Below are 25,604 nucleotides of genomic sequence, written 5' to 3'. Positions count from 1 at the left end.
TCCCACTGACTACAGATAGACAGAATATATTTTATAAAGCTTACATCAGCCTCCTCTGTAATATTAAAACTTGGCATTTAAGCTAAAATGTTATTGCCCAAGAAAATTCAGCAAGCTTAAAGCACAATCAGCCAGATCCCAAAACACTGATGAGTTCAACATTACACCAATTGTGTTTTAACATTAATGCCCTGCTTCTCTAGCTCAGCTTCATGGAAATAGAGTAAACCATTCCTAAACAGATGCTGGAGTGCCCCCGTAACAGCCATCTTGACCAAAAGGATGAAGTAAAATTCATTATGCAATAAAAGTCAAATCTATTTTCCAGCAGTCTCTGAAAGCCTGCCTTAGTTGAGCTATTCCTTTTGTCCTGCTAAACATGATCACAAGCATTGAACTTCCCTAGTTTTGTTTCTCAAGGCTCTCCACTGAAACGTCTATTAATTGCATATTAACCCACACAGAGGAAGTTATTATAACAGTTTATATACCTTCACAGTCTCAAACCAGCGAGGCTGCTTTACTTGGTAATATATCACTGACTTGTACTCTGAGATGGCTTCATCACCAGCGCCAGGAAAAATAACGCTCTTGAAAACACAAACAAAAGAGGAAATGTTTATGTCTATCTTAAACTCCAGTTTTTCATTCAAATAAACAAAATCAGTGAAGTAGGTCAAAATAAGACAGAATGGCTCATGCTCAGAGCTCCTCATGAAATTAGTATCAAAGTGCATGCACTGATATGACAAGATGTATTTAGTTATGACAAAGGGGAAAATTTTGTTGTACATAAAAATAGGGACTTCAGTTGACAAATACAAAGATGTTGAAAAGGCTTAAACAGATACATATCAAAATCACAAAGACCCAGATGTGAGATACTTTAATACCTCTAATCTTTTCCCATCTTCATCATAAACAGATACTGTAACTTCTACGTTCTTTGCTGTAGTTTTACTGCCTTTGTCAAAGTCACCCTGAACCAATGTTACATAGATGTCATTACGAACATCACCTAAAAGAGAAAGCAAAGCATAAAGTTCTTAGCAATTTTTACAGTATACCTATTGATTTGTGAAACCAATGATAAACAATGAACAACATATTATAGTAACAGCGATCACACACATACACGGCAAAACTTTTAAAAGTCATGGTATCTTGAATATTCAAAACTAGTCATACTGAAAACAGCTGTTTAGCTAAAATTGTGCTAAGACTTCTAAAGTCTGAACTATGAACTTGTAGTGCAGTAAGCTGAATCTAATAAACAAACAACAACAACAAAAACCCACACATTATTTCTGGACTGAAAGAATACCACATCATCATTAAGAGTATGTACTCAAAAAACACCTCAGTTCCACATTTGGGGTTTTTTGGGTTTTGGTTTTTTTTTTTTAAAATGCAACTTCTTTCATTATTAATTTGAAACGCTGAGTTTCAACACAGTCATTAATTTATCCCATACACAGATATTTTGCAATTTAAAAATATTTAACAGCCTACAGAGGTCTGTTTAACTTGTTACATCAGGAAGTGGTTTGATGTTTTTGCTGGCTTGGGTGTTGCAGGGGAGGGTTGTATTTAGCTTTGTGTCTTAAAATGCTCTTCAACTACACCCCAATTCAACTGAAATTTTGAAAATGAACAGGGGAAACAGGGGATTTCCAACAATTTCATGAGGCAGAGGTTTACACACCAGCATATGATCATAATAAGCAGAGGCACTGAGGCACTTACACCATACTGGATATACAGTAAAACATCTGACAAACATAGAGTCAGCAACCACAGGGAGAGCTGGAACTGGGACGGGGTTTGACAATATCTAATGGATCCTCCAGAGCCCATCTATCTGAAAAGGACAGCGCAGGTTTTTTTCTGTAGTCTGCTGCTTAAGGCAGTTTTTATTTTGAGAAGCACCGCGGTTTGTTTGGGGTTGTGTTTTTTTTAAACACCAGAACTGAACATCCATGGAATATATGTATTAAAGACAGTATGGCTTTCTTTCAAAAACATTATTCAAATCTAGTACAACCTCTAAGAGACTTGCATATCTCTAAATCAAGCCTGTTCCTCTGAAAAATCTTTCTGGTTTGGATTCGTCACAAGAGATATAAGTTTACATGTGCCCTTGCTAGGGAGATAATATGAAGTGTGTACTTTTTATACATTTTTCTTCACTGGAAGAAGAGAATTTCCACTGTCACTGTGATATCACTTCTTTGTGGGGGGGAGGAGGGTGTTAGTTTTATTTATTGATGCAGCACATGTGGCAGGTATTACCAAATTACGTTTATTTTAAATGAGGCGGAATTCTTTGATGATCTGTTATTTCTAATGTGTACCATACCTCAAATTCATCTGCCCCCCCCCCCCCATGTTTCCATACATACAGATATTTAAAGAAGATTAACATATAACAAAGCAGCATTAATTCACAAATGGCTTACCAGGCATAATAATCTCAGGAAACCCCATTTTCCGAGCCACGGCTGTTGACCTATCCACTAAGTGTGGAAACTCTTTCCTAATCTGATGAATATCTCCTGGAAGAAGTTTCAAAGTCACCCACAAACCTGTTGTGTAAAAACCACAATTATTAAACTGGTGGGGTTTTTTTCTAGTTGTTAAAGATTTCTTTTTACACATTCTAAAATGTAAGAACGTACATTAAGGTAACTGCTCTTCATTTACAAAAAATACACTTTACAAAGTATTTTAAAACACTCATAAATCCTCTAGTGCTTCAAGCGGAAACATGAGTACAGCACACAAGTATGTCTGATTATACTGTGTAAAATCCTCAGCTGGAAGCTTGACTAACTAATAAAAAACCTGGGAAACTGGAAATCTGTGCAAGATAGATTCAGAACTTTGCAGCAATACCTTCTAGAAGGCACCTTAGTAGGGAGGAGTTAGGCAGGTGTTCAAAACCAGATGCATGGAGCTTCCCTTACATGGGCTTACTATAGCCAAAAATTCTCAGTCTAGAAATTTCAATACAACAGGTCTCCATTCCGAAGAAAAACAGTTTAGCAAGACTGTACAACAGACAAGAAGGAGGAAAGGCTCGGTTATCAGCTGGACCTACTGAAGTCTGGACTGTGAAAATGCAAGCAAGCCTACCGTGCCCTTGGCGAGGAGCCAGCGTGACCCTAGAGGAATCCCTCCTCCTCGCAGAACTAGACTTCCCTTATCACTGAAGTCTTCCACAAAGGGTCTCGTGGAAATACAGTTATTAAGCCATTAGCAGAACTGCCTCGAGCTTATATCTATCCTTTGAACTCTCACAAGTTCTTTCTAATGAAATGTTTATATTCCACAGGAAGAAAGAGAAGTGGTAACACTGATTTGAATAGAAAAACCTAAGTATTACAGCCAACCAATATTGAGATGCCAACAAAGACAGCACCAACAGCAGATACGTACCCTGAACTGACTCATCACCACCACCCCCGTAAGTTGTTTTTACTGTGCTGAGCACAAAGAAATCTACAGCATCAGCTTTACACAGTTGACACTTTTCTCCTCAGTAGCAGAAGCAGCCACTAGAAAGCTGCTGTTTGCCAACTAACATCAGGCACACTTGTTATAGTGAAAAGAAAAATACCAAAGTGGAAAAAAAAAATCCCAAACCTAAAAAAAACAAAAGACAACTTACACTTGGTAAAGTGATTGAAAAATCAAATTTAAGCATGAAATAATTAAAGCAGCAATTTGCAGAAGAAAATTCTAAAATTAGAATCTATGAAAAATAACCCAAAAATACTCATCTTTAAAACAAATTGTGGGTTATCCTGTTACACAATTAACTATACATGCATTTTGTATAAATTTGGCAGCTAGCTTTCTCTTCTCTCAAAATCTCTTATAAAAGACTATATGCTGACTTGTTGCCAGAGATGGTTCTAACAGTTCCTATTTCATTAAACAGTAACTGTACCTACGCTGACTGGCTAAGCAACAACTCTTAATCCTTTTCTGCTTGCGTGGATGCCTTTCTTAGGGAAAGAATCTGAAACAATTTTCAGCTGAAAAGCAGCTGAAATGTGTCCTCCTTTCCGATACACACTGGCCACAGGTGAAAAGAGGGGGGAACAGCAGATCTAAGGTTTTCTCTTTAGCTAGTGGATAATTTAAAAAAAGGGGTTTTTTTATTTGCTATTAATTAGTAGAAATCAGCAAAAATGTATGTAATTTTCCTTGTGTCTATTGGTCAGATACCCCCTACAAGTGATACAGATATTCACATACACAGTGTTTGGTGGAAACTCCGCACTGGCCTGCGTAACACCGTATTAATTCAGACTCCCCAAAAAATATTGAAGCCAGTACAGTAATAACTGAGCCATCACACAATTCAGTTTTTAAATGGCAGACGTATTATGATCATGAAGTGTTGTATACACACATACAAAAAGAAACCGCAGCCACCCAGACTTTGGAAGCTAACTCAGTTCCACGTCAGCAGAGCACACGCCGAGTTACGAGCGGTGACACGAGCAGCCCACAAGAGAAGATATCAGCGGGGTTGCTTTGTTCCGGCTCCGTCCTTACCACCTCCGAGCTCAGGCAGGTGCGGTGCTGGCGGGAGCAATGCCCTGGTCGTCTTGAGAGGGAGCCAAATTGCTGCAAGCGCAGCTGCGAAGCAGAAAAAATAAGGCGAAGGAAGGGAAGGAAGAGAATATCCCTTCCTTCAACATGAGGAGGTCAAAGTCCACAGCTCAAGGGCACAAGAGCGGGCTCCCTGAGTCATCGTTTCCAGTACAGAAATACAAAGATGTCCAAGTGATGGACAATGCAGAGGAAGGACAGATAACCTGTGGAGTTAACACAGGGTTGGGGGGGAACGGTGCAGGGCAGGGTGGGATAGTAGAATGAGCCCTGAAGGATGGGGAAGAGGGGGAACGAACCATGCAAACACATTTGCTGTTACCAAACAGCAGTAAGCAAGTGAAGGTAATATTATGCACCCTTGATTCCAAAATTAAAATCATCACATGCTGCAAATCAAGCGATGAGCAGTTTTAGGTACACCGGTGTATATAAAGAACAGTACATACCCTGACCCTTGTGGTTAACTTCTTTAGCAGCAATCACTTTGTTTATAACAGTCTGAAGGAAATCATTCTCCCCTGCCACCCTGGGTGAAAAACGGGATGATATGTTCAGCTGCTTGTGTCGAATGGCGTCATCCAACGCTAGCCTGGAGGATGCACATGACGACCAACACCAGGAAACAAAGGGTCACAGAAAACCAGAAGTCACAGTAACAAGGGAACACAAAAGATCGTATCATAGTTGTGACAAAGAGTATTTATTAGTCAACGCAAGACAAAGGACAGGAAAGGTAACAAGAAAGACAGAGGAAGACCATTAATCAGAAGAATGCTGATCTACCGCAGAGAAGTACAGCACACCTGCGTTGTTACTTCTCCCTTCAGGGACATGCATGCACAGCCCCCAGTAACACTTTGGGAGGATAGGAAGGATGTCTCCCACCTGAGAATCCCCTGTTAAGCAGTGGAAACCTATCCAGGCAGTATTCTCTTTAATATATATAGCAGACTGGCCCTGCAACACCTCCAGGGTCACTTTTGTCATTCTATAGGTTAAGCAGCAGTGCATACCGTCTGAAGGAAAAGCTACCGTAAATCTCACAGAAATGGCATAGGAGAAGAAAAGCAGATAATCCAAACATTCTGTTAAACTTGATGAATAAATGAAAAGATGGAAATTATAAACAGCAGCATTAAGTGTCATTTAAGTAATCTTGCCATGTGCTTTTGACAGCCATTGTGTTGGTGGCTAGTGAATGAATACAAACAAACAAAGATATGAAAACAGAATTGCATGTGGTACAACAGAAGCAAAGCATGGAACGAGAAGAAAAATGTGGCTCATATATACAGCCTAAGTCTACGTTGGAAATAATGACACCAGTATTCATCGTGTGTTTTCACATTATTCATATTCTTTGGAATATACTTTTTCAGAAGAATGTTTTAATTTAGTGCGGGGGGGGGGGGGGGGGGGGAGAAAAATCACATTGTACATCTCTTCAAAAAGCTGATTTATATATACAGAAAAAATAAATCAGTGTTAATGGAGCAGAAAACTAGATGTTCCATTAGCATCCACTTTGATACACAAAGATTCATTTTCATTGCATACTTGAACACTCACTAAAAAATAAACTTGCTATTGTTCACCACACAATAAACATATCATGAATGCCCTCTTCTCTAAAAACCCCCATTTTCCTTGAAAGAATGGAATTGTACTTCTGATTTTCACATTAACACCTGCTACAACACTCCAGCAACACTGCTGCATACAAACGAAACCGTGTCAGACACGAGGCATACACCCACTCGGCTCCCTATAACACCTGCAGACCTTACAATCCTCTCAGTAGCCCTACATCTTCAAACCACAAGGGCTTCCTGAATTATGCCCATTTTCCAAAATAAAGTTAATTTGAGATTACATTATTTCTAGCTTTTTTTTTAAAATATTATCAAAACCCCTCTGAATATCCATTAGTATATTAATCAAGGAATTTAGCTAACTTAACTATATTTTGCCTTTTTGAACAGATGGCAGTCTAACATTTCACACAATGGGAAAACTAAGCATTCATATTTTATGCACATTTATTTGACTTATCCCTTCTACCTTTCCCCACTTCACGGAATAAAAAAAAACCCCTATGAACTACGGATGGAACAGAGTATTTGCCACACATTCTCTTTTGTTAATAAGCTTTTTCTTCTAAAAGCACTTTCTCTGCACATATCTATATATTCACAAAAATTCAGGCTATTAAACCCATATGTCTTAATATGATTTTGTGGCTTGAAGTCAAAACTGATCTTTGATATTATGTTAAATTCATACATGTCTGTACTTCAGAGGACACCAAATCCATATTTGCTATTAGCTAATTTAATTATTGTAAAATAGCATCTGTCAAACTTCATGTCAGCAACCTTAGAGTCAGTGTGGAAAGGTTTGCAGTTTTAGATGACAAGTAAGACCAGGTCCACATAGCAGACTCCTTGATTCTGTGAACCAGCTATAACAGCTACGTGCAGCAGACACATCTTCTCCCTTACCATCCAACCAAAATACCTAAGGCTTCTGGTAAAAGTCTCACATGATACAAGTTGAATTATGAGAAGGTATTGCAGGAGGTACATCAAGCCATCCTTCAAATTCTCAGCTTTTGTTTGTACTCCAATTACTGTGGCACCTACTATGAAATTATATCTGCTACCAAGATAAATGTTATCATTTACTAATTTCACAGAAGTCACCTGCAGTGGATGTTGGTAACACTGCTTGTCTTTCTCAATCTCAGGCAGAGCTGAACCAGCAATGCACTTATTTTAAGCATTTCACCTCTTACACATTATCACCCTGACATCTTTAAACAAAAAGAAAACAAGACTGCAAAACTGGGAATGCAGGCTTTAAACTCAACACTTAAAAAAAAAGTTTCTGGGGCTATCACTATTATAACTAGCAGGAAATTATCAAGAAGAAATATTAATAAGTACTAAAGATAAAATACCACACTGAAACAAACTAACTTCAGAATATTTACAGAACACTTCTTCCAATCAAAAGTTTAAAATGTTTTGTCATTTTTAAATGAAAGTTAAAACCATAATTCCTTCACTTCTGCTTGTTCTTTAAGCTATTCCCTACTTACGGTTGAAATGGTATGAAGTGCTGTTTGTCCTCATCATCCACTTTTCCATTTATTATGTCTGTAACATCCATTACTGAAAACAAAAACAAAGTGTACTGAATTAAGCAATCAACATGGGAAAAGGGCTGCTGAGGGAATACCCTGGGGGACTGGAAGCAATGCTGACTCAGAAGAGGGATGGAGTCAACCGCACAATTTCAAATTTCTCCTATAGAGTAACAACATGTTGCAAATAACCTTTGGCATCTCTAGCTAAATGCGAGTCCTGAAAGATACAGTAAACTCTACAACACAGCAATGAGTCTGATTAACCTAGACCTGGGAACAATTCTGAGTTTATACAACCCCACAGGAGTTTCACACCCCCAACTTTCTATACAAGAATATAATGTCATATAGACAGATATAGCACACAGAGAGTTACCTGCTACTCCAAAAGGTCGCCGCAGCCCAGAGGTTAGTTTTCTCGTGTTGTTGTCCCTCAGCTCCATTCTGCCCACTCGCACAATCTGACAGACGAAACTGATTTTCTCTCTCTTCAGGTCTTTGCTGCCCAGGTCCTAGAAATTGTAGTTTCTTCAGATTACTTTATAATAATTGAATTTCTAGTTCCATTCCAGTAGGCAGAAGGTTTGCTGTTCAGAGTTTGCCTTCACCACACCAGCCTCTAGCACCAGGGCAAACTGTTCTCAGAGTAAAGGAGTTTTTGTAACATTACTTAAACGTCTTGACTCCTGTGTAAATTAATTGCTTAGGAGGCCAAATCATTTCTAGTAAGTTAAAACTTCAAAGAGCAACTTTGGTTTTAGCCAGGTATCAAGAATATTTAGTAGTCATGTATGGAAACGTCTGTGAGCCTTCCCCAAGATCATTACCTGCAGAGATAACTCCACACTGTTTACGTACAGATCGTTACATTCCTCAGTTGTTTCATAGCTTGTGAATAAGTGCTTTAAAAGTTTGCCAGCTGAACCAAGCCCACACACTTACGGTGAATACTGCTCGAAGGTTATGCAATCTGTCTATATCTTTAGGGAGTCCACAGCTTGACCATCTCACCAAGTAGTTTTCACTGAAAGAACAATATTTTGAGGACTTTTTGTTTAAATGGCTTCCTTTAACTTAAGCAGATAAAATCAACTTCAGAATTCAGAAAAGACTACTTTAAACCCAATCTACTTAACCTAAACAAACTAATATTTACTTAGTGGAGAGCTGACATTTCCCTTTGTGTATATCATTTGTAAAAAAGAAGGCAACTCCTCAGCAACAAAGTGTAAGAATTTCTTTAAGGAAGCAGGGGATGTAGAAATCAAAATCTCAGATTAGTGCCAAGGCTGCTGCCAAGCGAGGGCACACACCCTTGCAGGTGTGTTCACGTCTCATTTAAGCTCTGCACTTCGGGAACCACAGGCACAGTGTGATGAGGAACAGCGCGACCCTGAAACCTACCCAAGGTGAAGAGACTTGCCTGATGTGGTGCTGAACACGATGACAAAGTGCTGCTGCAAGGCTCCTTCCCAGATGGCCCTTTCCTACGCCTTTCACAGAAATTTGACTTTCACGAGCCCTCTCATCCTGCTACTATAACTGAGTAAGCACGATTAGGGAGTAGACTCAGGAGTACACTAACCTGATAAATTTTGATTCCAGTGGATCGTACAAAGACATCAGGACTTCAGCATCTTCCCCTATTTTACAGACTACATTTTTTAAATTTACAAATAAAGCAAATGAAGGAGTGGCAGCAAACTTGGCTTGTCTGTTGATATCGATATTCTGTTTCTGAGACTGTAATTCAAGAACAGAAGAAACTTAAGTTTAACTTAGCCTAACAAATATCCAACTGCTATAAAACTTTCCTAAAACCCTTCAGACAGAAAAGGGGTTTTCTGTTGACTATCTACTCCTGTAATCTTTGTTTATATTAGGATTTACAACAGATTTCATTTTTTGGATCTGTCTTGAAGTGCTACACTGTAAGGAGAAAGAAAAAAAAAGAGGGGAAAGAAAAAAGGGAAAAAAAAGAGGTGTCTTCACTTATTAACAAGAGAGCTAAACAAATGGAGAAAAAAAATAGAGCCTCAAATATATCTGACAAAATAAAGAAAGTGTGTTCTTTGCTTTGTCTGATGTTTTTCTGACCGGTACAGAGAGCCAAGAAAGACAGGAGAGAAAACAGTGCCATTTCTACAGGTTACCCACCCCTCAGACTTTAGCTCCCATAAACTTTGCACAAACTACTTTAGCTAGGCAGAAGGGAGGAATGCACATGGGACAAAAAGGAAGCTGGCTTGAGGCAGGGACAAAGAAACAACTTTGGATGCAAAAATTTAATCATTTAAATCCCGTTTAAACTGGTGTATTTTTACACCAAGTCTGGTAAGGGCTGCAAGCGTGTGTATGGCCCATTACAACTCAACAGGATGCAGTAACTCATTAAGTTGCACTAACGCACTCATGAGCAACTCCTCAGGAGTACCATGCTCCACTAACTGCTGCTGACACAGACAGGGCTCCTTACAACAGAAATGGTCTTCCTTTTAAAAATAAGAATTTGAATTGCAAAGAAGCTTTAAGTGTCTTTAAATTTGCCCTTTGTATTTCAAAGAACACATTTTCAGGATTGGCGTACAGAAATCATACAAGCATAATGAGGACATTATTCTACTTGATTCTCAAAAATAAACTCTCATGACAACCTAACATACAAACCTGCTACATATGTGTCTCTGATATTAACCTACAAATGTAGCAGGCCTATCGGTATAGGTCTTAACCATAAATTCTACTAAGCCCTTTAAAGGATGAAAACAACAATTAAACAGCCTAAGACATACCAGTTCTTACAGAATGTTTAAGCCTGATAACTCTTCATAAACCTATGAAATTCTTCACTACCAATGCTAAAAATAACAGGCATTTGTTAGTTTACAGTCTTACGTTTCAAAGGGAAAAGCTACAGTGCATAGTCTATCTTACTTTTTCCTCCTGCAGCCTCTCTTCAACTTGCTTGGAAGCTATTTCATGTGCTCTGAAAAGGCTAATAGTGCTGGTCTGCTCTGGGTCCAAAATATTGCCATCTTCATCTCTAACGACCAGATCTAAATCAAGAATTCTAAACAATCAAAAAAAATATGCTTGTGAATTAACAGTGCTCAAATAAACGGTTAAGAAACACCTGCCAAGTGTTTAACATTGAAGTCATGCACACCTGACATACAACAGAAAAAATATTATTTGATACATGATAAAACACTTTAACATGTCACCAACCCTGGAGGTAACCATCCCTGGCTGGAAGTCACTTTTTACCACAGCACAGAAAGAATCAATGTAAATGAAATAGCAGAACAGCTGGGGAAGTAATTTCTTAAACAACTGAATTTGCAAAAGAGTTTGTCTCCTCCTCTGATTCATCTGACAGTTTGAACAAATATCCACTACAGTCACGTCACATGCAAATTGGTCAGTTCATTTCGTCCCACTTCACATTCTTCTCCAAAGCAGGCATATTCATACTTTAGCAAAAACCTATGAGATACAATAAGGCAAGAGTTGTTTCCCTTCATTTAAAGCAGAAGCCAGATTTCTGTCAGCAGGGTGTTAACGTCCATGATTACCTTCTGCAGAGAGGAAGGTTTCTGCCATAATCAAACCCAGTCTTAGGAAAGACCTTTCACATTTTTCCATGTTAGTACAGTGCTAGCAGCAGAACCAAGGATAAAAATAAATAAATAAATAAATAGGGAAGATGGGCAGAGAAATGTGGATCAACCTAGACCTAAGACTGACCTGCTCACCTCCATTCCAGTACATATGGTCCCTATTTTCTTCTTCTAACTCTGTAGTCACCTTTCATGATGGAGCTGCTGTAACTGTGGTTTTGAAGTATGTTTGATCAACGAGCTTAAATCAAACTTGCAGTGCCTAATAAGCCACACAGAGGTTCCGGGTTTATCTGAGAGTAAGTCCCTTTTGGACATAACCCGCAATTACTTGACAAGAGGAAGAGTTTCACGTACTTCGAGGATCACTCCTCGCCCCTCCCTGACAAGAGAGAAACCTGGAGGCGTTAAACAAAGCCTTGAGCAGGGTCAGTACACAAACCCCTCCAATTAATTGCCCTGTATTAATTAAAGGTGGATGAATATCACTCAAGTTGCAGAGTGCAGGCAGCAGCTTATTAAGAAACACCTCCTAAGCCTGTAAGTGGACCTAGTCATCACGAAACTCTCTAAAGCATCCCTGGAACACCAAGCTCCCAGATGAATTTTCTAGTGAGAAAATGGTTTTGAGATTGGAACTAAATAGAAAAGCAGCCAAAATCATCTTGCTCCTCCCTAGTACTGTTTCCGGGACGGCAGCCACAGCAGAAGAAACACCCACTGACCACTTGTATAGAAAATGTCAGCCCTGGAGGAACGAAAGCAGAGTCCTTCCGTAGGAAACACCCACTTGGGCCACAGGAAAAGGTAACTCAGAAATTCACAGAAAGACTAATACCCAGCCTACTACACACCAAGAGGACAAGAATGTTTGCACAGACCATCAAATAAATAGAAGCAAACACACCTTTGATTTAACTTCTTTGTTTTATCCTTTAACTTGCAAACAATGCCTGGAAAAAACTGGAATTTTTTCCTAAGTGTCCCAGTTGCAGATTTTTGCAACTGAACAAAAAAACATGTTTTCACAACAAAATTACCTGACCTAATTTCAGGAAAACATTAAAAATACAAATTCTTAAGACTATTTACTTCCTCGGTTATTTTGACAACATGCAGTAAAGTTGTTGCCTTTATTTATAGAAAAAAAATCTTATTTACAAATCAGTATTTCACAAAACAGGAAAAGTTAGGATATGATTATATAAGTAAACATTTATAAAATGCATAATGAATTCATTCTGTCTGGATATTGAAATCATCATTAGTGCTTATTTTAGACAAAAGTGAATGTATGACTACATTAGAAACATATGGTATCTTTCAGTTCTGAGTATTTACTCAGAAGTTCAAATTCACTTCCCTCCTATACTCCACAGAGAATGTTCTGATCACTTAATTAGTCCATCAGAACATTCTGAATATAAAGCGCAGCACAAGATGTTCCATTGTATTTGAACACTGAGCATCTGGAGGTTATTCAGAGTAACTTTAACCAACTCCTTAGCCAGATGGTAAAATACAGTAGCCAAACAAATAATATCAACAACATCTGGTTAATTGTCTACTGACGTACAACAGTCCATATCTTGGATTATAAATGCTAATTACTGACTGACTGCAGTTACTGATTATTTTTTTTTTTTAATCACAGCTTTTGCTGACAAAGTTCATGAACAGAAATACTGCAAAATTGGCAGTTCTTAAGGAATAAAACACAAATAGCTGAAATCTGATGAGTTATTTACATCACAAGGGATTTAAAGACCGGTTTGTTGAAAACTTTTTCAGTCCCCAGGTGTGCAGTACTACAACACTGTCTCTCAGTATTCAAAACACTGCTTCAAATAATTTCCTGATTGAAGAATAAGACAGGATTTCTCATTTTCAATCAAAATGGAAAGTCATAACTGTATAGACAACTCGTAATCTAAAACTTGTATTTAAAAAAATTTTGCTTAAATCCAGACTGCTGTTTGGAGAGTTAATATGCCTGAATTACTAACAGATTTAATGTATGCAACCTATACTGCTGGGGTTGGGGTGGGCGGGGGGTGGTAAATATTTCCTTCACAATTTCCATTCTCTTCTGTTAAATAGATCTTTTATTAAATCTGTTTGTTAATCTTCTGGTACAAGCTATATAAGTAGAGGAACGATGAGCTAAACGATGCTTCTGAGCCAAATCCTCCAACATCACATAACAGCTAGAGTGAGCAGCTGGTGGTGTTGAGAAGGCAACAACTGTTTATGCTGCAGAAGCAAGTAGAGTTTAAATTATATTTTGAATGGAGGCAATACTTGCACTTTTCAATTGACCTTAAAAATTACAACTTCCTAACAGTATCAAATTGATAAAATCATCAAGCGAGAGAGTTACATACGGATTCCACTTTACATATTATAACTTGAACTATACTTTAAAGATGCTATATCAACTTCATTCTTTATCTTGCTATAACAGCAATGTTAACATACTACTATTCCATCGCCATAAATACAGGAATAAAAGAATCCTGCAAGAAGTCATTGACAACTAATGTGTATTACACAAGCTGATTTGGTTTTAAGCATGAACGCTTGGAAAATACTGTTCACAAACCTGTTGCCATAATCAATTTTGGCAGTCACTTTCTTTTTCAGTTCTTTGAGCTCATCTTGGGGTAGGGTCCCAGAGAGTATTTGAGATCTCCACTCAATAAGATCATATATCATGTGCCGTACACTGCGAAACATTTCTCTGTTATCTTGCTGTTTGGAGGAAAAAAGATGGGTAGAAGTTAGTTTTGAAGTCTAATGAGCATCTTTTAGATACATATAATAAATTGCAATTATAAAATATTAATTCAAAAGGGCTGGAGTCTACAAATAGCTCTAAAATAGGAACCTAACTTTCTACAGCACAGAACACTGAATAGAGAGTCTTACACTCTGCTTTAGGTATCTAAACAAGTGTAAATGCTTGTGTTTATGTTACCTTAAAGCCCAGGTCATACTGTATTCAGAACAGGCATTCAAGGGAAAAAGATGCTTTTCTTGGTTCACAGAGCAACTTTATTCAATGACCCTCTATACCGAGTAGAACAGGACTAAAAATGGTACATTTTAACAGCAAGAGGTTCAAGTTCTGCAATACTCCATCTATAACATGTTACAGAATCCTTCCCCCACCACCCCCCACAGTTAAACTTTCAGAATAACACTTTACAGTTCATCAGTGTCCAAAGCTGAGTGCATCAGTACCTTACGAGACCACAGCTAACACCTGAAGGGAAGTGAAAAACCAGGAAAGCACTAAAACTTTGGGGAAGTTAGATACCCTAATTGTTTATAAAGGCTGGAACTATGGATATTAAATAGCACTGGCAGCATACACAAACTTTTCTTGGCAGCGTTCAGCTAAGCTAGGACACAGGAAGATAAAGTTCCAGATTTACAATGGAAGAAACCTCTTTTCCAGAGCGTTTTCTATACACATATGCATTCAGAGACTAACGATTAAATCTTTAACCACAAAACAGAATTTGACATGTTGGTTTAAACTGTGGACAGTGTATATACACAACAATTTTAGTGCAAACAAACAATACCATGCAAAACTGAAGTTGCAGAACAACGGCCTTTCTATTTTTATTGTGAAAGATAACATTGAGACGAAGACAACACAGAGGCCCTGAATGCTTTGATCTTACCCAGAAGCAGTCTCTCTTACTGTCTTCATAACCCTCAAAATCTAAGCCATTAGTTCAAGACACTCTTAAAAAGAATACATCTTTCTGAACAACCTACATCAATAAACTATTCAGGCTACGCATAGCTATCTCATTCAGACTACACCTAGGCCTCATTTGAATGAGTACAACTGGAATAACTGGAATAAAATTCTCCCCTATATTTACAAGGGATCAAAAAACTGCAGAAGGTGCAGGAAAAGAATATAACAACTCATAAAGACTCAGGGAAAAAGTATCTAACTGTGAAACTTAAAGACTTCAGTCTGTTCAGATTATCAAAAAGCTGACTTGATTATAGTGCAAGAACCTTCACAGAGAGAAAATACCCGTTATTAAAAGCTCTTTAATGTAGCAGAGAAAGACACAACAGGCACATACGGCTGGAAGCTAAATACAGATAAATCCAAATGGGAAAGAAGTTCATGATTTTTGATGCTGCAGGCAATCATAAACTAGTGAGATGAAGAACATGCCACATCCTCTGCTATCTGCAGAACAAAACTGAATACCTATTCAACATTCAAACACAAATTACAAACTGAATAAAAGCATAAATGTGGTCATTTAGTGACTTTTGATATGCAAAACGTTGATAACATGGAGTATCTCTCTAGTCTGCAGATTGACTTGTTTGAAACTGGCTACCTCCAGTAAAGCAAATGTCCCTTGAAAATGCAATCCCAGTGCACCAATGCTCTTTTTGGCAGCTGACCACATGCAATTTATCTAAAAGATATCCTTGAGACACAAACTATAAACAAACTCATTAAGTGATCTGCTCCTCAGAGTAAAGCTGTAACAGTGACTGGAACCCTTTCTGCTACCAAATTGAGGCCACTGGCAGCATCACACCTCACCTGCTCTTGAATTCAAAGGTAATAGCAAAGCACTGCAGTATTGTTCAGCTGTTCATATGTCTTCATGGAAGTAAATGCGTGACAAATGAGATGTTAAAACATGAACAAGTGATTCCCACACCAGGAGAATTTTGTAAATTCTTAGAAGTTACTGCTACAAAAAACACATACAAGACTTGGGAAAAAACTTCTAACAATGCCTCTTGCTATTCTTCCTTTCTTATTATATGTGCACCGTGGTTCTTGCAAGTAGTATTCTCTGACATTAAGCAATATCAGATTTCATATTCAGGATAATCCCAAAAAAAGACATCAGGGTCAAAATGTAATCCTTACTGTCCTCAGCAGCACACAGCAGTGGAACCAAGGGCAAAGCTGTTCTTAGTGCCCTCTCTAGAATCTGCTCCTCCTAGTTTATTTCTGCCTACTTCTTTCTTGCTCCACAACACATGACCTCTCCAGTATTACATTACATTAAAGCTCTCTACTTAATATATAATCCATTTCTCTTCATATAAGATATCCTTCATCTCATCTAGTGCAATACTACATCACTTGCAGCATATTATATTTTTAATCTTTATTTTCATGGGTGTGATTAAAAACCACATTAGTCAACACAAACATCTTCATTTCCAGTTAGTGCCTTCATTACACAGCTTTTTATGATAGAAGATTTCAAACATATTTCTAAGGAACAGACACTCTGCATTAAACCCTACTTTAAATACAACACTTTCATTTTCACATTATTCTGTTAGTGACCTTACATGAGAGGATGAGAAGTCTGAGCTAGGATACCTCACAACCTACAGCATGCTGTTGCTTTACATCTGAACTGCATTTTTAAGTGTACATTTGAACACTCTTTAGATCTTACTTACAAGCACTTTCATCTGTGTAGTTTCAAGGTTATTGTATTTTTCTATTATCCCATCTGAGAGATTATCAATGCAAATGCTTATTACTATAAATCTCTAAGAATATATTCTCATGTGCTTGGAACTTAAGCACATGAAAATAATCAGGCATTTAACTTAAGGTCAGGATAAATTGGTAACAATCAACTTCAAGTACAAGAATACTGAGAGGTAAAAGGCGTACACTGATGATTTTTCAAAGGTTTCCCTTTACACCCACAAATTCAACATCATTTTTTTCATAACATAGATCAACAGCCTCAAGAACTGCCCTCAAAACCATTTTCTTCATTTCTTCAACACAATTGTCTACAGATTTGGAAAAATCTAATGTATACTTTAAAAATCCACTGTATTCTGCATAATTGTGCCCCATGAAAAAGGGGTCATAATTGCTCAACAATTTATTCCTAGCTCAAGATAACACTCTGTAAAAACCTGATTCTGCACAAGAAATATACAGTATTTGAGAAAATACTCAGAAGAAACAGTACTGAGATTTGTGCCTTAACATAGAAGACGCTAAATAGCTTTTCAGCATTAAAAGTAGCCTGTAGAAACAGTAACAGAAGTGGAATTTCAGTAACAGTTCCTTCATAATTCTCACTGTAGCTTTGACAGCATCACTCTTTTCACAAACCATATGCTATTGTAAATGTTTCCCTAAGTTGATACTTACAACATATAATTGCCGCCATATTATAGACCATTCCCGCAGGGTTGTGGTAACCTCCTGAATCAAGGGGAGCTCATTGGGTATAACTGTTTCATGTTGTCTTAAGAGGAAGAGAAAAAACAGTTTGAATTAAGCAGTAGTTTGGGGTAGGATGACAGAATCATTCCTAAGAAGGACCTGTTCATTTCCAAAGACAATTCAATAATGACAGGGTTGAAAATAACATCACTTATTATAAATTTATAAGTTAAAAAGAACGTATTATGAGATACAGGAGAAGCGGTGTACGCTAATACAGCCACGTGATGTAAAGGGTACCTCCGTGGGCTGAGACTATGCAACTGAGCGCATGCTTTCCAACCCCCTCCTTATCTCTATACTCACAAGACAAGGATATCGATACATAACTCACCATACCATTTGTTACTGAGATACTAATTTCACAAGAAGCAATCAAGATGAAAGCCAGACATGCACAACCTACAATGCCGTGATACTAATGCACAATTTTTTTTTTCAAAATATTGGTCTTGCAAAGAAAAATTAAGCATGCAAGTCATTACCACTACATTTCTGTATGACTTGTTTTAAAATTATGTGCCATGAAAGAAAGAAACAACAGATAGATCTTTTAATATTTCAGAAGTAGGGTACTTAAAGGCATTTTTGTAATCAGCAAGAAAGATGTCATTATGCAGCAATCTCATGATTAGTAGTTTTATCATTTACATATTTAACAGTGTATAAAAATAAATTGGGCACAAAGGAATAAAATATTTTAATCCTGTTTCACTCCATTCCATACCTGGCTAATTATTTATGAATTTCAGTCCACATTTTTTTCTGGGGTTTGGGGTTGCTTTTTCCCCATTTTTTTAACTACACTTCTGTATCAATTTTATGAACTTTTACATGCACATCCAGCAATGCTGATTCTATATATAAAGATCTGAACTTTTAACAGCTGTTAAATAATAACAGCCCAAACTATTTAGTGTCACACACATCAGGCAAGGGAGCAGGAAAATCACAAAATGAACAATTAGACAGAACTTCTCGGTAAGGCAGAAAATGATGCCTGGATAATGGCTTTCAGTGAGGAGTCCAGTCTACAAGATTTACTGAAGAGGGAATTAAGAAATTACTTAAATTTTACCTGCATAAAAGAAAGGTATCTCATATCAAAGACCTCTTTTAATATACCAGGCAGAAGCCATAAGACTCAAGGGCTGGAAAATAAAAGAAGCTGGGAAAACTGAAATTAGAACTAAAGCAGGGGGCAGGGAGCGAAGGAAGTTAATCTAGGTAATTACTGGTCAAGAGAGTAATAAAAGTTATAAAGAAAAATGGTAAATTATTAATTCTTCTGAAACATTTCCACTAATACAGAGAAGGTTATGCTTTAGTTCAATTATATGACGATGCAGCTAAGGACAGTACTAGCCAGAAGCACTGCTGATGACAGCACCTTCGAACCTGAGATGAGTTACCAATTTAAAATACTTTAAAAAGAAACACACACATTTTCGTCATCAGCACCTTAACTAACTGGAAACAAGTGTAAGTTATCTGATAATACACCAAAATTATGTAGATACAAATAGGAAAATGGATTTTCATTATTTTCAAATCAATCTTACCCTTTGCCTTCAACTATTGCTTCCTTAAGATGTATATATGAGGCAGGAAATATGCCCTTTGAGAGGGAATGAGAGGGAAAAAAAAAGTATTAAATAGCCAGTTGCATATAACATTTTATCTATTACCTAAAAATATGCCAAGACACATTGCCGCATCTGCAGAGCCATTCACATCCTCTTAAGCATCAGAACGGTTGTGTTGTGGCATTTTGTTTTCTTTTTAATGTACATTTACATTTTGTATGGCATGTCCTTTCAAGAAGGTGTTATTGTAACCTTAGCAACTACAGGCTCAGTGTTTTTCAATTTACCTTCACAGTATCAAAGCAAACAGCAGTGACACCCTGTCACCAGTGGCCCTACAAAGGGGTGTTTCCTCCCCCAGTTCAAGGTACAGTTTGCCACAATTCTCCACAGCCCTGGATGTTATATACAGATGCATATTAAAACAGACTTGCTTTTGAAAGCATGAAAGACAGATTATATAAAATAGACATACTCCAAAATGATGTTTTGCCTGTAATCCAGGTCCACTGCTTGCTTCTCCTCACGTCTAACCAAGCTTTCTTACACCCTGCTATAAGATGTTGCTTCTGTTCCCAAAGTGGTTTTGCCAGTGTTTCCAGTCTTCCAGTAAAAAAAACTGTCCAGTACTGCTTTTCTGACATTTTCTAAATTAATCTCAAGATTCCAGAAATACAATAATATTTTCAAAACAGTGTAAGCTCATATTAAAAAATAATTCAAGTCAAGCTGAGAAAGTAAGTTTCTCCACCTCACCCTTTGAGGTAGTAGTACAATTTTATTATCATCTGGGAGCACAAAAAGAGAAATTCGTAGAAAGCTACAGAAACTGGAGCGGGGGCGGGGGGGGAGGCAGCAGGGGAGGTGTCTTTTCATACCAGTAAAAAAAAAAAAAAAAAAAAGAAAAACCACACCACACCCACTACATTAGGGGCACTCAGACAAATGCAGCAACACGTGGAATTAATTTAAGCCAAGAAGAATGCATAATTGCTTCTTAGGCTGCACAAGGCATGTTCGTGAAATACGGTTCGCAAGAAATTTAGTGTATTTCCAAAAAAAGAAAATATCAGAATAGAAAAACCACAGAACAGGCCTGGTTAGGAAATGGGTGGGATGAACCACACAACTCAGCTCTGTACTTTTAGACATGCAGACGCAACTCAAAATGTACCTCTGTCGGCAAACATTACATTTTAAGTGTTTTACTTTAAGTGAAAAAAGAAGCAAAACCAGAAGTCGTTTAATTCTGGTTAATTACTACTATAAAGTAAAACGCTCAAAAAATAAAACACAATGTTACAACCAGTATTTGTGCTGTTTCCTTTCTTTTTATTTCAGAAAGGCTGCTATAAACAGCAGCCCTTTATGCACACTGAAAGCCTAACAAATAGGCAAAATTACACTGCAGAAGATTACTCCCCCTCTTGCAGAGAACGACTGAAAATCACAATGTAGATCTCCATATCACTTTCCAAGATGCAATTCCGTTTTACGAGTAATACATTATTTAACAGACAGTGAAGCAAAGTGTCAGCCTCTAAACAGATCAACTAGAACATAAAGTTCTGAACTTTTTATTGAGGCAAAGGCTCTGGTACACCAGTTACTGCAGAAAACAAGCTGATGCACATTAAGCCCTCTATAGTGACTGTACATACATATACCCATAAATCGGGCGGGGGGGAAGATATGCATCTCAGCTTTTAGGCCTTGCTAAAATAAGTTTCAGTTAGCCTAAAAAATCCACATTTACCAGAGGTTGAGACTACACACCAGCAGTTATTAGAGATCAATGGACACATGGTGAATCACTCCCATGCAGTACCGTAACACGTGCCTGAGATCTCTGTTATAACAATGCACCCAATGCCATAACACATATTTGTCCAAGAAAAAAATCAGCACTCTGCTCTGGCAACACTTACCTTCTTCGATTTTTTTCGTAGTGTGTAACCTCTGTACCAACCTAGAAGGGAAAAAGGAAAAGAGCATTAAAAAGTTCATTAATGTCACCAACCAGCTGTTCCTTCTCAGCTCAACAGCACCTCAACATGGTTTCTGATCATGCTTCACCCCCGCCAACATAGACATGCATACCCCACCTGAATTTAAATTCTCTACAGGATTAATATCCTGGCTAAAACAAGTCTTCCTGGAAGCTATAAAAATCAGAGTGACGATGATCGAACTGATGGAGAAGACTACATGGCAGAGATGGCATTTTACATGATGTGTTTAATTGTCATTCATTCAAGTACTAATTTACCAACATAAACAAACCCAACTTAAGAGCATTAACTTCACAAAAACATACTGTTCTACTAATTTGACTTTAAAACCCATTCAAGTGCCACAAATGCAAGGTTCCAAATGCAGATCAACCGTTTGTCATCTCAGCAGAAAACAAGAATACTTTGGGATTTAGGATTCACACATTGAAATATAAAAGCAAGGAGCCCTACAGCCCTAATTCAGCACAAGGCAGCAAACGCCCACCCCGCAGCAGCCCTGATGCCTCATGATTTTTCACAGCCTCTGCCATACTCCTAGGCAGGTGGCCATGCCTGGAAAACTGTCTCATCTGTTGTGCCCCCAGTTCACGACACATCTGCAAGCAATCACCATTACAGCTTTTAGTGTTTCTCCAGACATCCCACTTCAGTGCAACTGGATGAGCAAAGCAAAAACAAAACCCTACAAACTACAGTCGTTTTGCCTCATGGAAGATACTTTGCCAAAGAAAGCAGATGAGATCTTCTGCCCATATTGCCCCCAATTCAGCGCTAGCTTGTTTGTATGCTTGCACTGGGGCTATTTTATATTTCAGCTTGTCTGTGCCACGGCTCGCTCATTCCTCCCCGCTCAGCAACCCAGGGAACCCCCCCAGGTGATCAGAGCTGTCCTCCGCAGTTTTTGGCAGCCTGAGCCTGGGTGCGATGCCACCCCCTCCAGCCCCGCAAGCAGCAGTTTTGTACAGCAAAGCATCCCTCTCCAGAGATCAACATGGATGGGGGGGCGGGGGTAATCACAAAGCAGACATGGAAAAAAAACCTACAGTCCCACTCCTAGTGACAACAACTAGGGCAGGAAGAAAGTTCAAGGAAGACAACACATGCTGGTAAATTCATTATCTACACTCTGGGACTAGAAATACAAATTAAAGTCTCAAGCACACAGGATTTTTCAGTCTGCTCTCCAGTAGCAAAAGGTAAAATGATTCATCATCTTCACACTGCATCAGAAGCCTATCCTCCGGGATCACTTGGGGATGGTTAGTGCTCTCTTCTTTAATCTGGTGTCTACAACCACCACAGTTCACTTCCCTACAGAGGCTGCAATGGCCTCACATCTCTTATTTCCATTGCTTTCAGAGGAATACCAACAAAAACTGTTGCTGAAACAACCATGCAGAGTTTCTGGCTCGGGTGCAAAGGCGGCAAAGCATTTCTGCTAGTGCTTACTCCACTGGCTGAAATCTGTGCACAGACATGCACAGATTTCAATCCTATTAAAGAACTAAATTCCCTCAGTTTTATATGAATAAACCAACATTTTGAAGTTCTGCAGTCTAAACTGATAAGCACCATAACTCTGATCAAATGCACTGTACAAACTAAAGAACATACAACCGTATTATCTCTGCCACCTCGCTTCTCCCATCCCATCTTCCGTGCTGTCTGACTCAGGACATCACACCGCACCTGCAGATTAAAAAGACACGCAGCAAAGCAAGCTCCTCGCCGCTGAACCTCTGCTATCTGAAGCTTTGCAGCAAGAGCTACAAGAGATTGTGGATAAGAAAGCAGCCAAAATCTGCCTTGGAGAACGAGTTGCGCTCCTGCTCATTGCAGAGGACCTCATGCGGCCAGGCAAGTCCAACCAAGCTCTTTGGTGGCAGCCACCACCTAAATGAAGTTCTTGCTGGAATCTAGCCTGTAGCTATGCAGTAGGGAGCCCAATTTTCAGAGAGCTAACTCTCACTGCTTCAGCTGGAGGCACCAAGTCTTGCCTTGAACATGCCTGTATAAGGGCAATGTCATTTAAATGCATAAAGTCATCTCTAATCAACTACCCAAAACATAAGGACTATTCAGTTCTTTAGTTCCTAGCAGCTCTCCTCCACGTACAGACAGGCACTACAAAAACAACCAATTCCCACACAAACATGAATTAAAGAAATCAAGGTCACAAAACTGTTATTTTTCATCAACGCATAATAAATATGGTATGTTGTCAGACACTGGACAAGGGAAAAACTAGTATAGCCGCTGCGTTAGGTGAGCGATAACTAGTCCACACTAAAAAAGCAAGGATAGAGGGATGCGCGAACACATGTGCTTGTTAATGTCATTAAGAAGGTATCCTAATGCATCTATCATCCTATGTTGTCATCCTGCCTAATTTTAGTTCTTGATTTTGTAACCTGAGCAGTTTTGAGGATCATGGGAAAAAAAAAATAAATTAAAAACCCAAAGCCTGAGTGCAGAGAGGGCAAATACCTGATGTCAAACACTTCCCTGGAGCACACAGCACAGAGCTCCAGATCCTCCTCCCTCTATTCAGGGCCAATTCATTTTCAGACAAAATGCCAGAGAGGGGAAGACAGACTGATGCCAGAAACATTTTTCTACAGTGACCAGGGCTTTTAAGTGGCTCATTGATGAAACAGGGTTTCTAGCCGCACCCTTAACAAATATTATGGGATATAAGGGCTGGAATATGCATCCACTTAAATGGCCAACTAAGAAAAGGGACCAATGAAATACTTTTGTCTCTGTTAAAGCTGCAAAAGACACTCAAAAATTTGCGGTTGTTTCTCTTGAATGATGCATCTATTTACTACACAGTTACCCAGATGAGGTATTTGCTACATTTAAAAAAAAAAAGGCAAAACAAAACCAACAACAACAAAAACAAACAGAAAGAAAGCAACAACAACAAACCTGCAACCAGCAACTTAATTTTCCTGCAGTATCAGGAATAGCTTATCTGAAAATACTTATTTGGGAACCCTAACTCCCTCCCCACAGCAGCACTAGAAATTAACGACTGTTCAAACATGAAAGCTTGGTTTTGAAGCTTATTTACTGTTACATTTAATAGCTATTCACCTTAATAAGCCACATTTCTTGATCATATGTTCTGTTCACCCATTCCACCAAATAATGTAAAGAAACAGAATTGAGACAAAAATCTGGCAAGTACTAATTCAGAACGTGGCAAATACTTGCTTTGGGATATCTGCTATGAAATGCAATCCTTCTCTCCTGCAAGATAAAGGATATTTATAAAGTCATATGGCTTTACTGTTTGGCTTTTCCTGTAAGGCTCACCTTAGAAGGAGCAAGAGGAAGTTTTCTAACTGAAAAATAAAATTGTCTGCAATTCTACCTGAAAGAAAAATACTAATTTGACTTTCAACATCAATTACTCTAGAAAGTAGCTTCATCTTTGCTTTATTGGTTCCTGGAAGAATAGAAACTTCAACATTTAATAGTGAAATGTGCACATTCATTTCCAACCTCATAATTCCTATAAAAATACAGGCTGTTTTCAACAAGCCTGCAACTTTACAGGATCTGCATATTGAATTATTTCTACAAACTTTCTCCTGCATTTCAGAAGAAAAAAAGTTTTCTTTGATTAAAAGCTTAAAACGTTTTAGTAATAAAAAAAAATTCCAAAATAAGTTCTACTTATAGGTAAAAAAATAAATAATATTTTAAACACATAAGCAAAGTCCACCTTAGCAATCCATTCCAGTACATGGTAGCAACATGATATCCTATAGAAACCTGCCTGTCCTTAAAACAGGTCTTCTAGACTATGCAATGAGACCAAGCTCTCAACTTCTCAGCATCTTTCATCTGCAGAGAGAAGACCAACTGAGCATGGATTTACCATAAGCTTTTCCTGACAACAAAGCAGATTCAGAGGGAAAAAATAAACAAACAACTACAATCTACCACTTCAAAGCTCATGGACACATGTAAGTCTTCAAAACTACTCCTACCTTGAGAATTATTGCAGAAAACTATTTCAAAATAGTCACAATTCTACGGTAGGATGCCATGAGCAGAATGCGTAATACAGCAGATATCAATGAAAGAAGCCCGTTTTTTCCCCCCCAATCTTAAATACAGGGAAAGGGGGTAGACCTTTGAGAAGCAGAATCACAGATCCTCATCAAAAAAACACTACTGACTTTTCGAACAACCTTTCTGTCCCACGCTCATATTATTAGGGGGCTTTTCTTCAGATTGGCCCCACAACCCTGACACAGACAGGGGATGACAGGGAAGTTCCCAGGCGCACACCTGGATGTTCGTGCATATGGTACGAAACCTCCTGGGGCA

General features: G+C 38.3%; 1 protein-coding gene across 2 annotated transcripts in view; it reads right to left on the bottom strand.

Annotated features, from left to right (window-relative positions):
* Positions 1 to 25,604, bottom strand: part of DOCK1 (dedicator of cytokinesis 1) — a 312,956-nt gene that overhangs the window by 262,555 nt on the left and 24,797 nt on the right. The window contains exons 3-15 of one of the 2 annotated variants that reach the window (XM_075026608.1): positions 21,174 to 21,214; positions 19,222 to 19,277; positions 17,585 to 17,681; positions 13,997 to 14,145; positions 10,709 to 10,844; positions 9,360 to 9,517; positions 8,717 to 8,798; positions 8,151 to 8,286; positions 7,727 to 7,799; positions 5,073 to 5,215; positions 2,460 to 2,585; positions 894 to 1,018; positions 492 to 590 (exon numbers count right to left, since the gene is read on the bottom strand). In XM_075026608.1, coding sequence (XP_074882709.1) covers positions 492 to 590; positions 894 to 1,018; positions 2,460 to 2,585; positions 5,073 to 5,215; positions 7,727 to 7,799; positions 8,151 to 8,286; positions 8,717 to 8,798; positions 9,360 to 9,517; positions 10,709 to 10,844; positions 13,997 to 14,145; positions 17,585 to 17,681; positions 19,222 to 19,277; positions 21,174 to 21,214 — 1,421 coding nt within the window. The remainder of the gene's footprint in view (positions 1 to 491; positions 591 to 893; positions 1,019 to 2,459; positions 2,586 to 5,072; positions 5,216 to 7,726; positions 7,800 to 8,150; positions 8,287 to 8,716; positions 8,799 to 9,359; positions 9,518 to 10,708; positions 10,845 to 13,996; positions 14,146 to 17,584; positions 17,682 to 19,221; positions 19,278 to 21,173; positions 21,215 to 25,604) is intronic. The other variant, XM_075026609.1, reaches the window with a different exon arrangement.

Source organism: Buteo buteo, chromosome 4 (assembly GCF_964188355.1).
Source record: "Buteo buteo chromosome 4, bButBut1.hap1.1, whole genome shotgun sequence".
Classification (NCBI taxonomy): Eukaryota; Metazoa; Chordata; class Aves; order Accipitriformes; family Accipitridae; genus Buteo; species Buteo buteo.
This window is presented reverse-complemented; position numbering and strand designations above follow the sequence as displayed.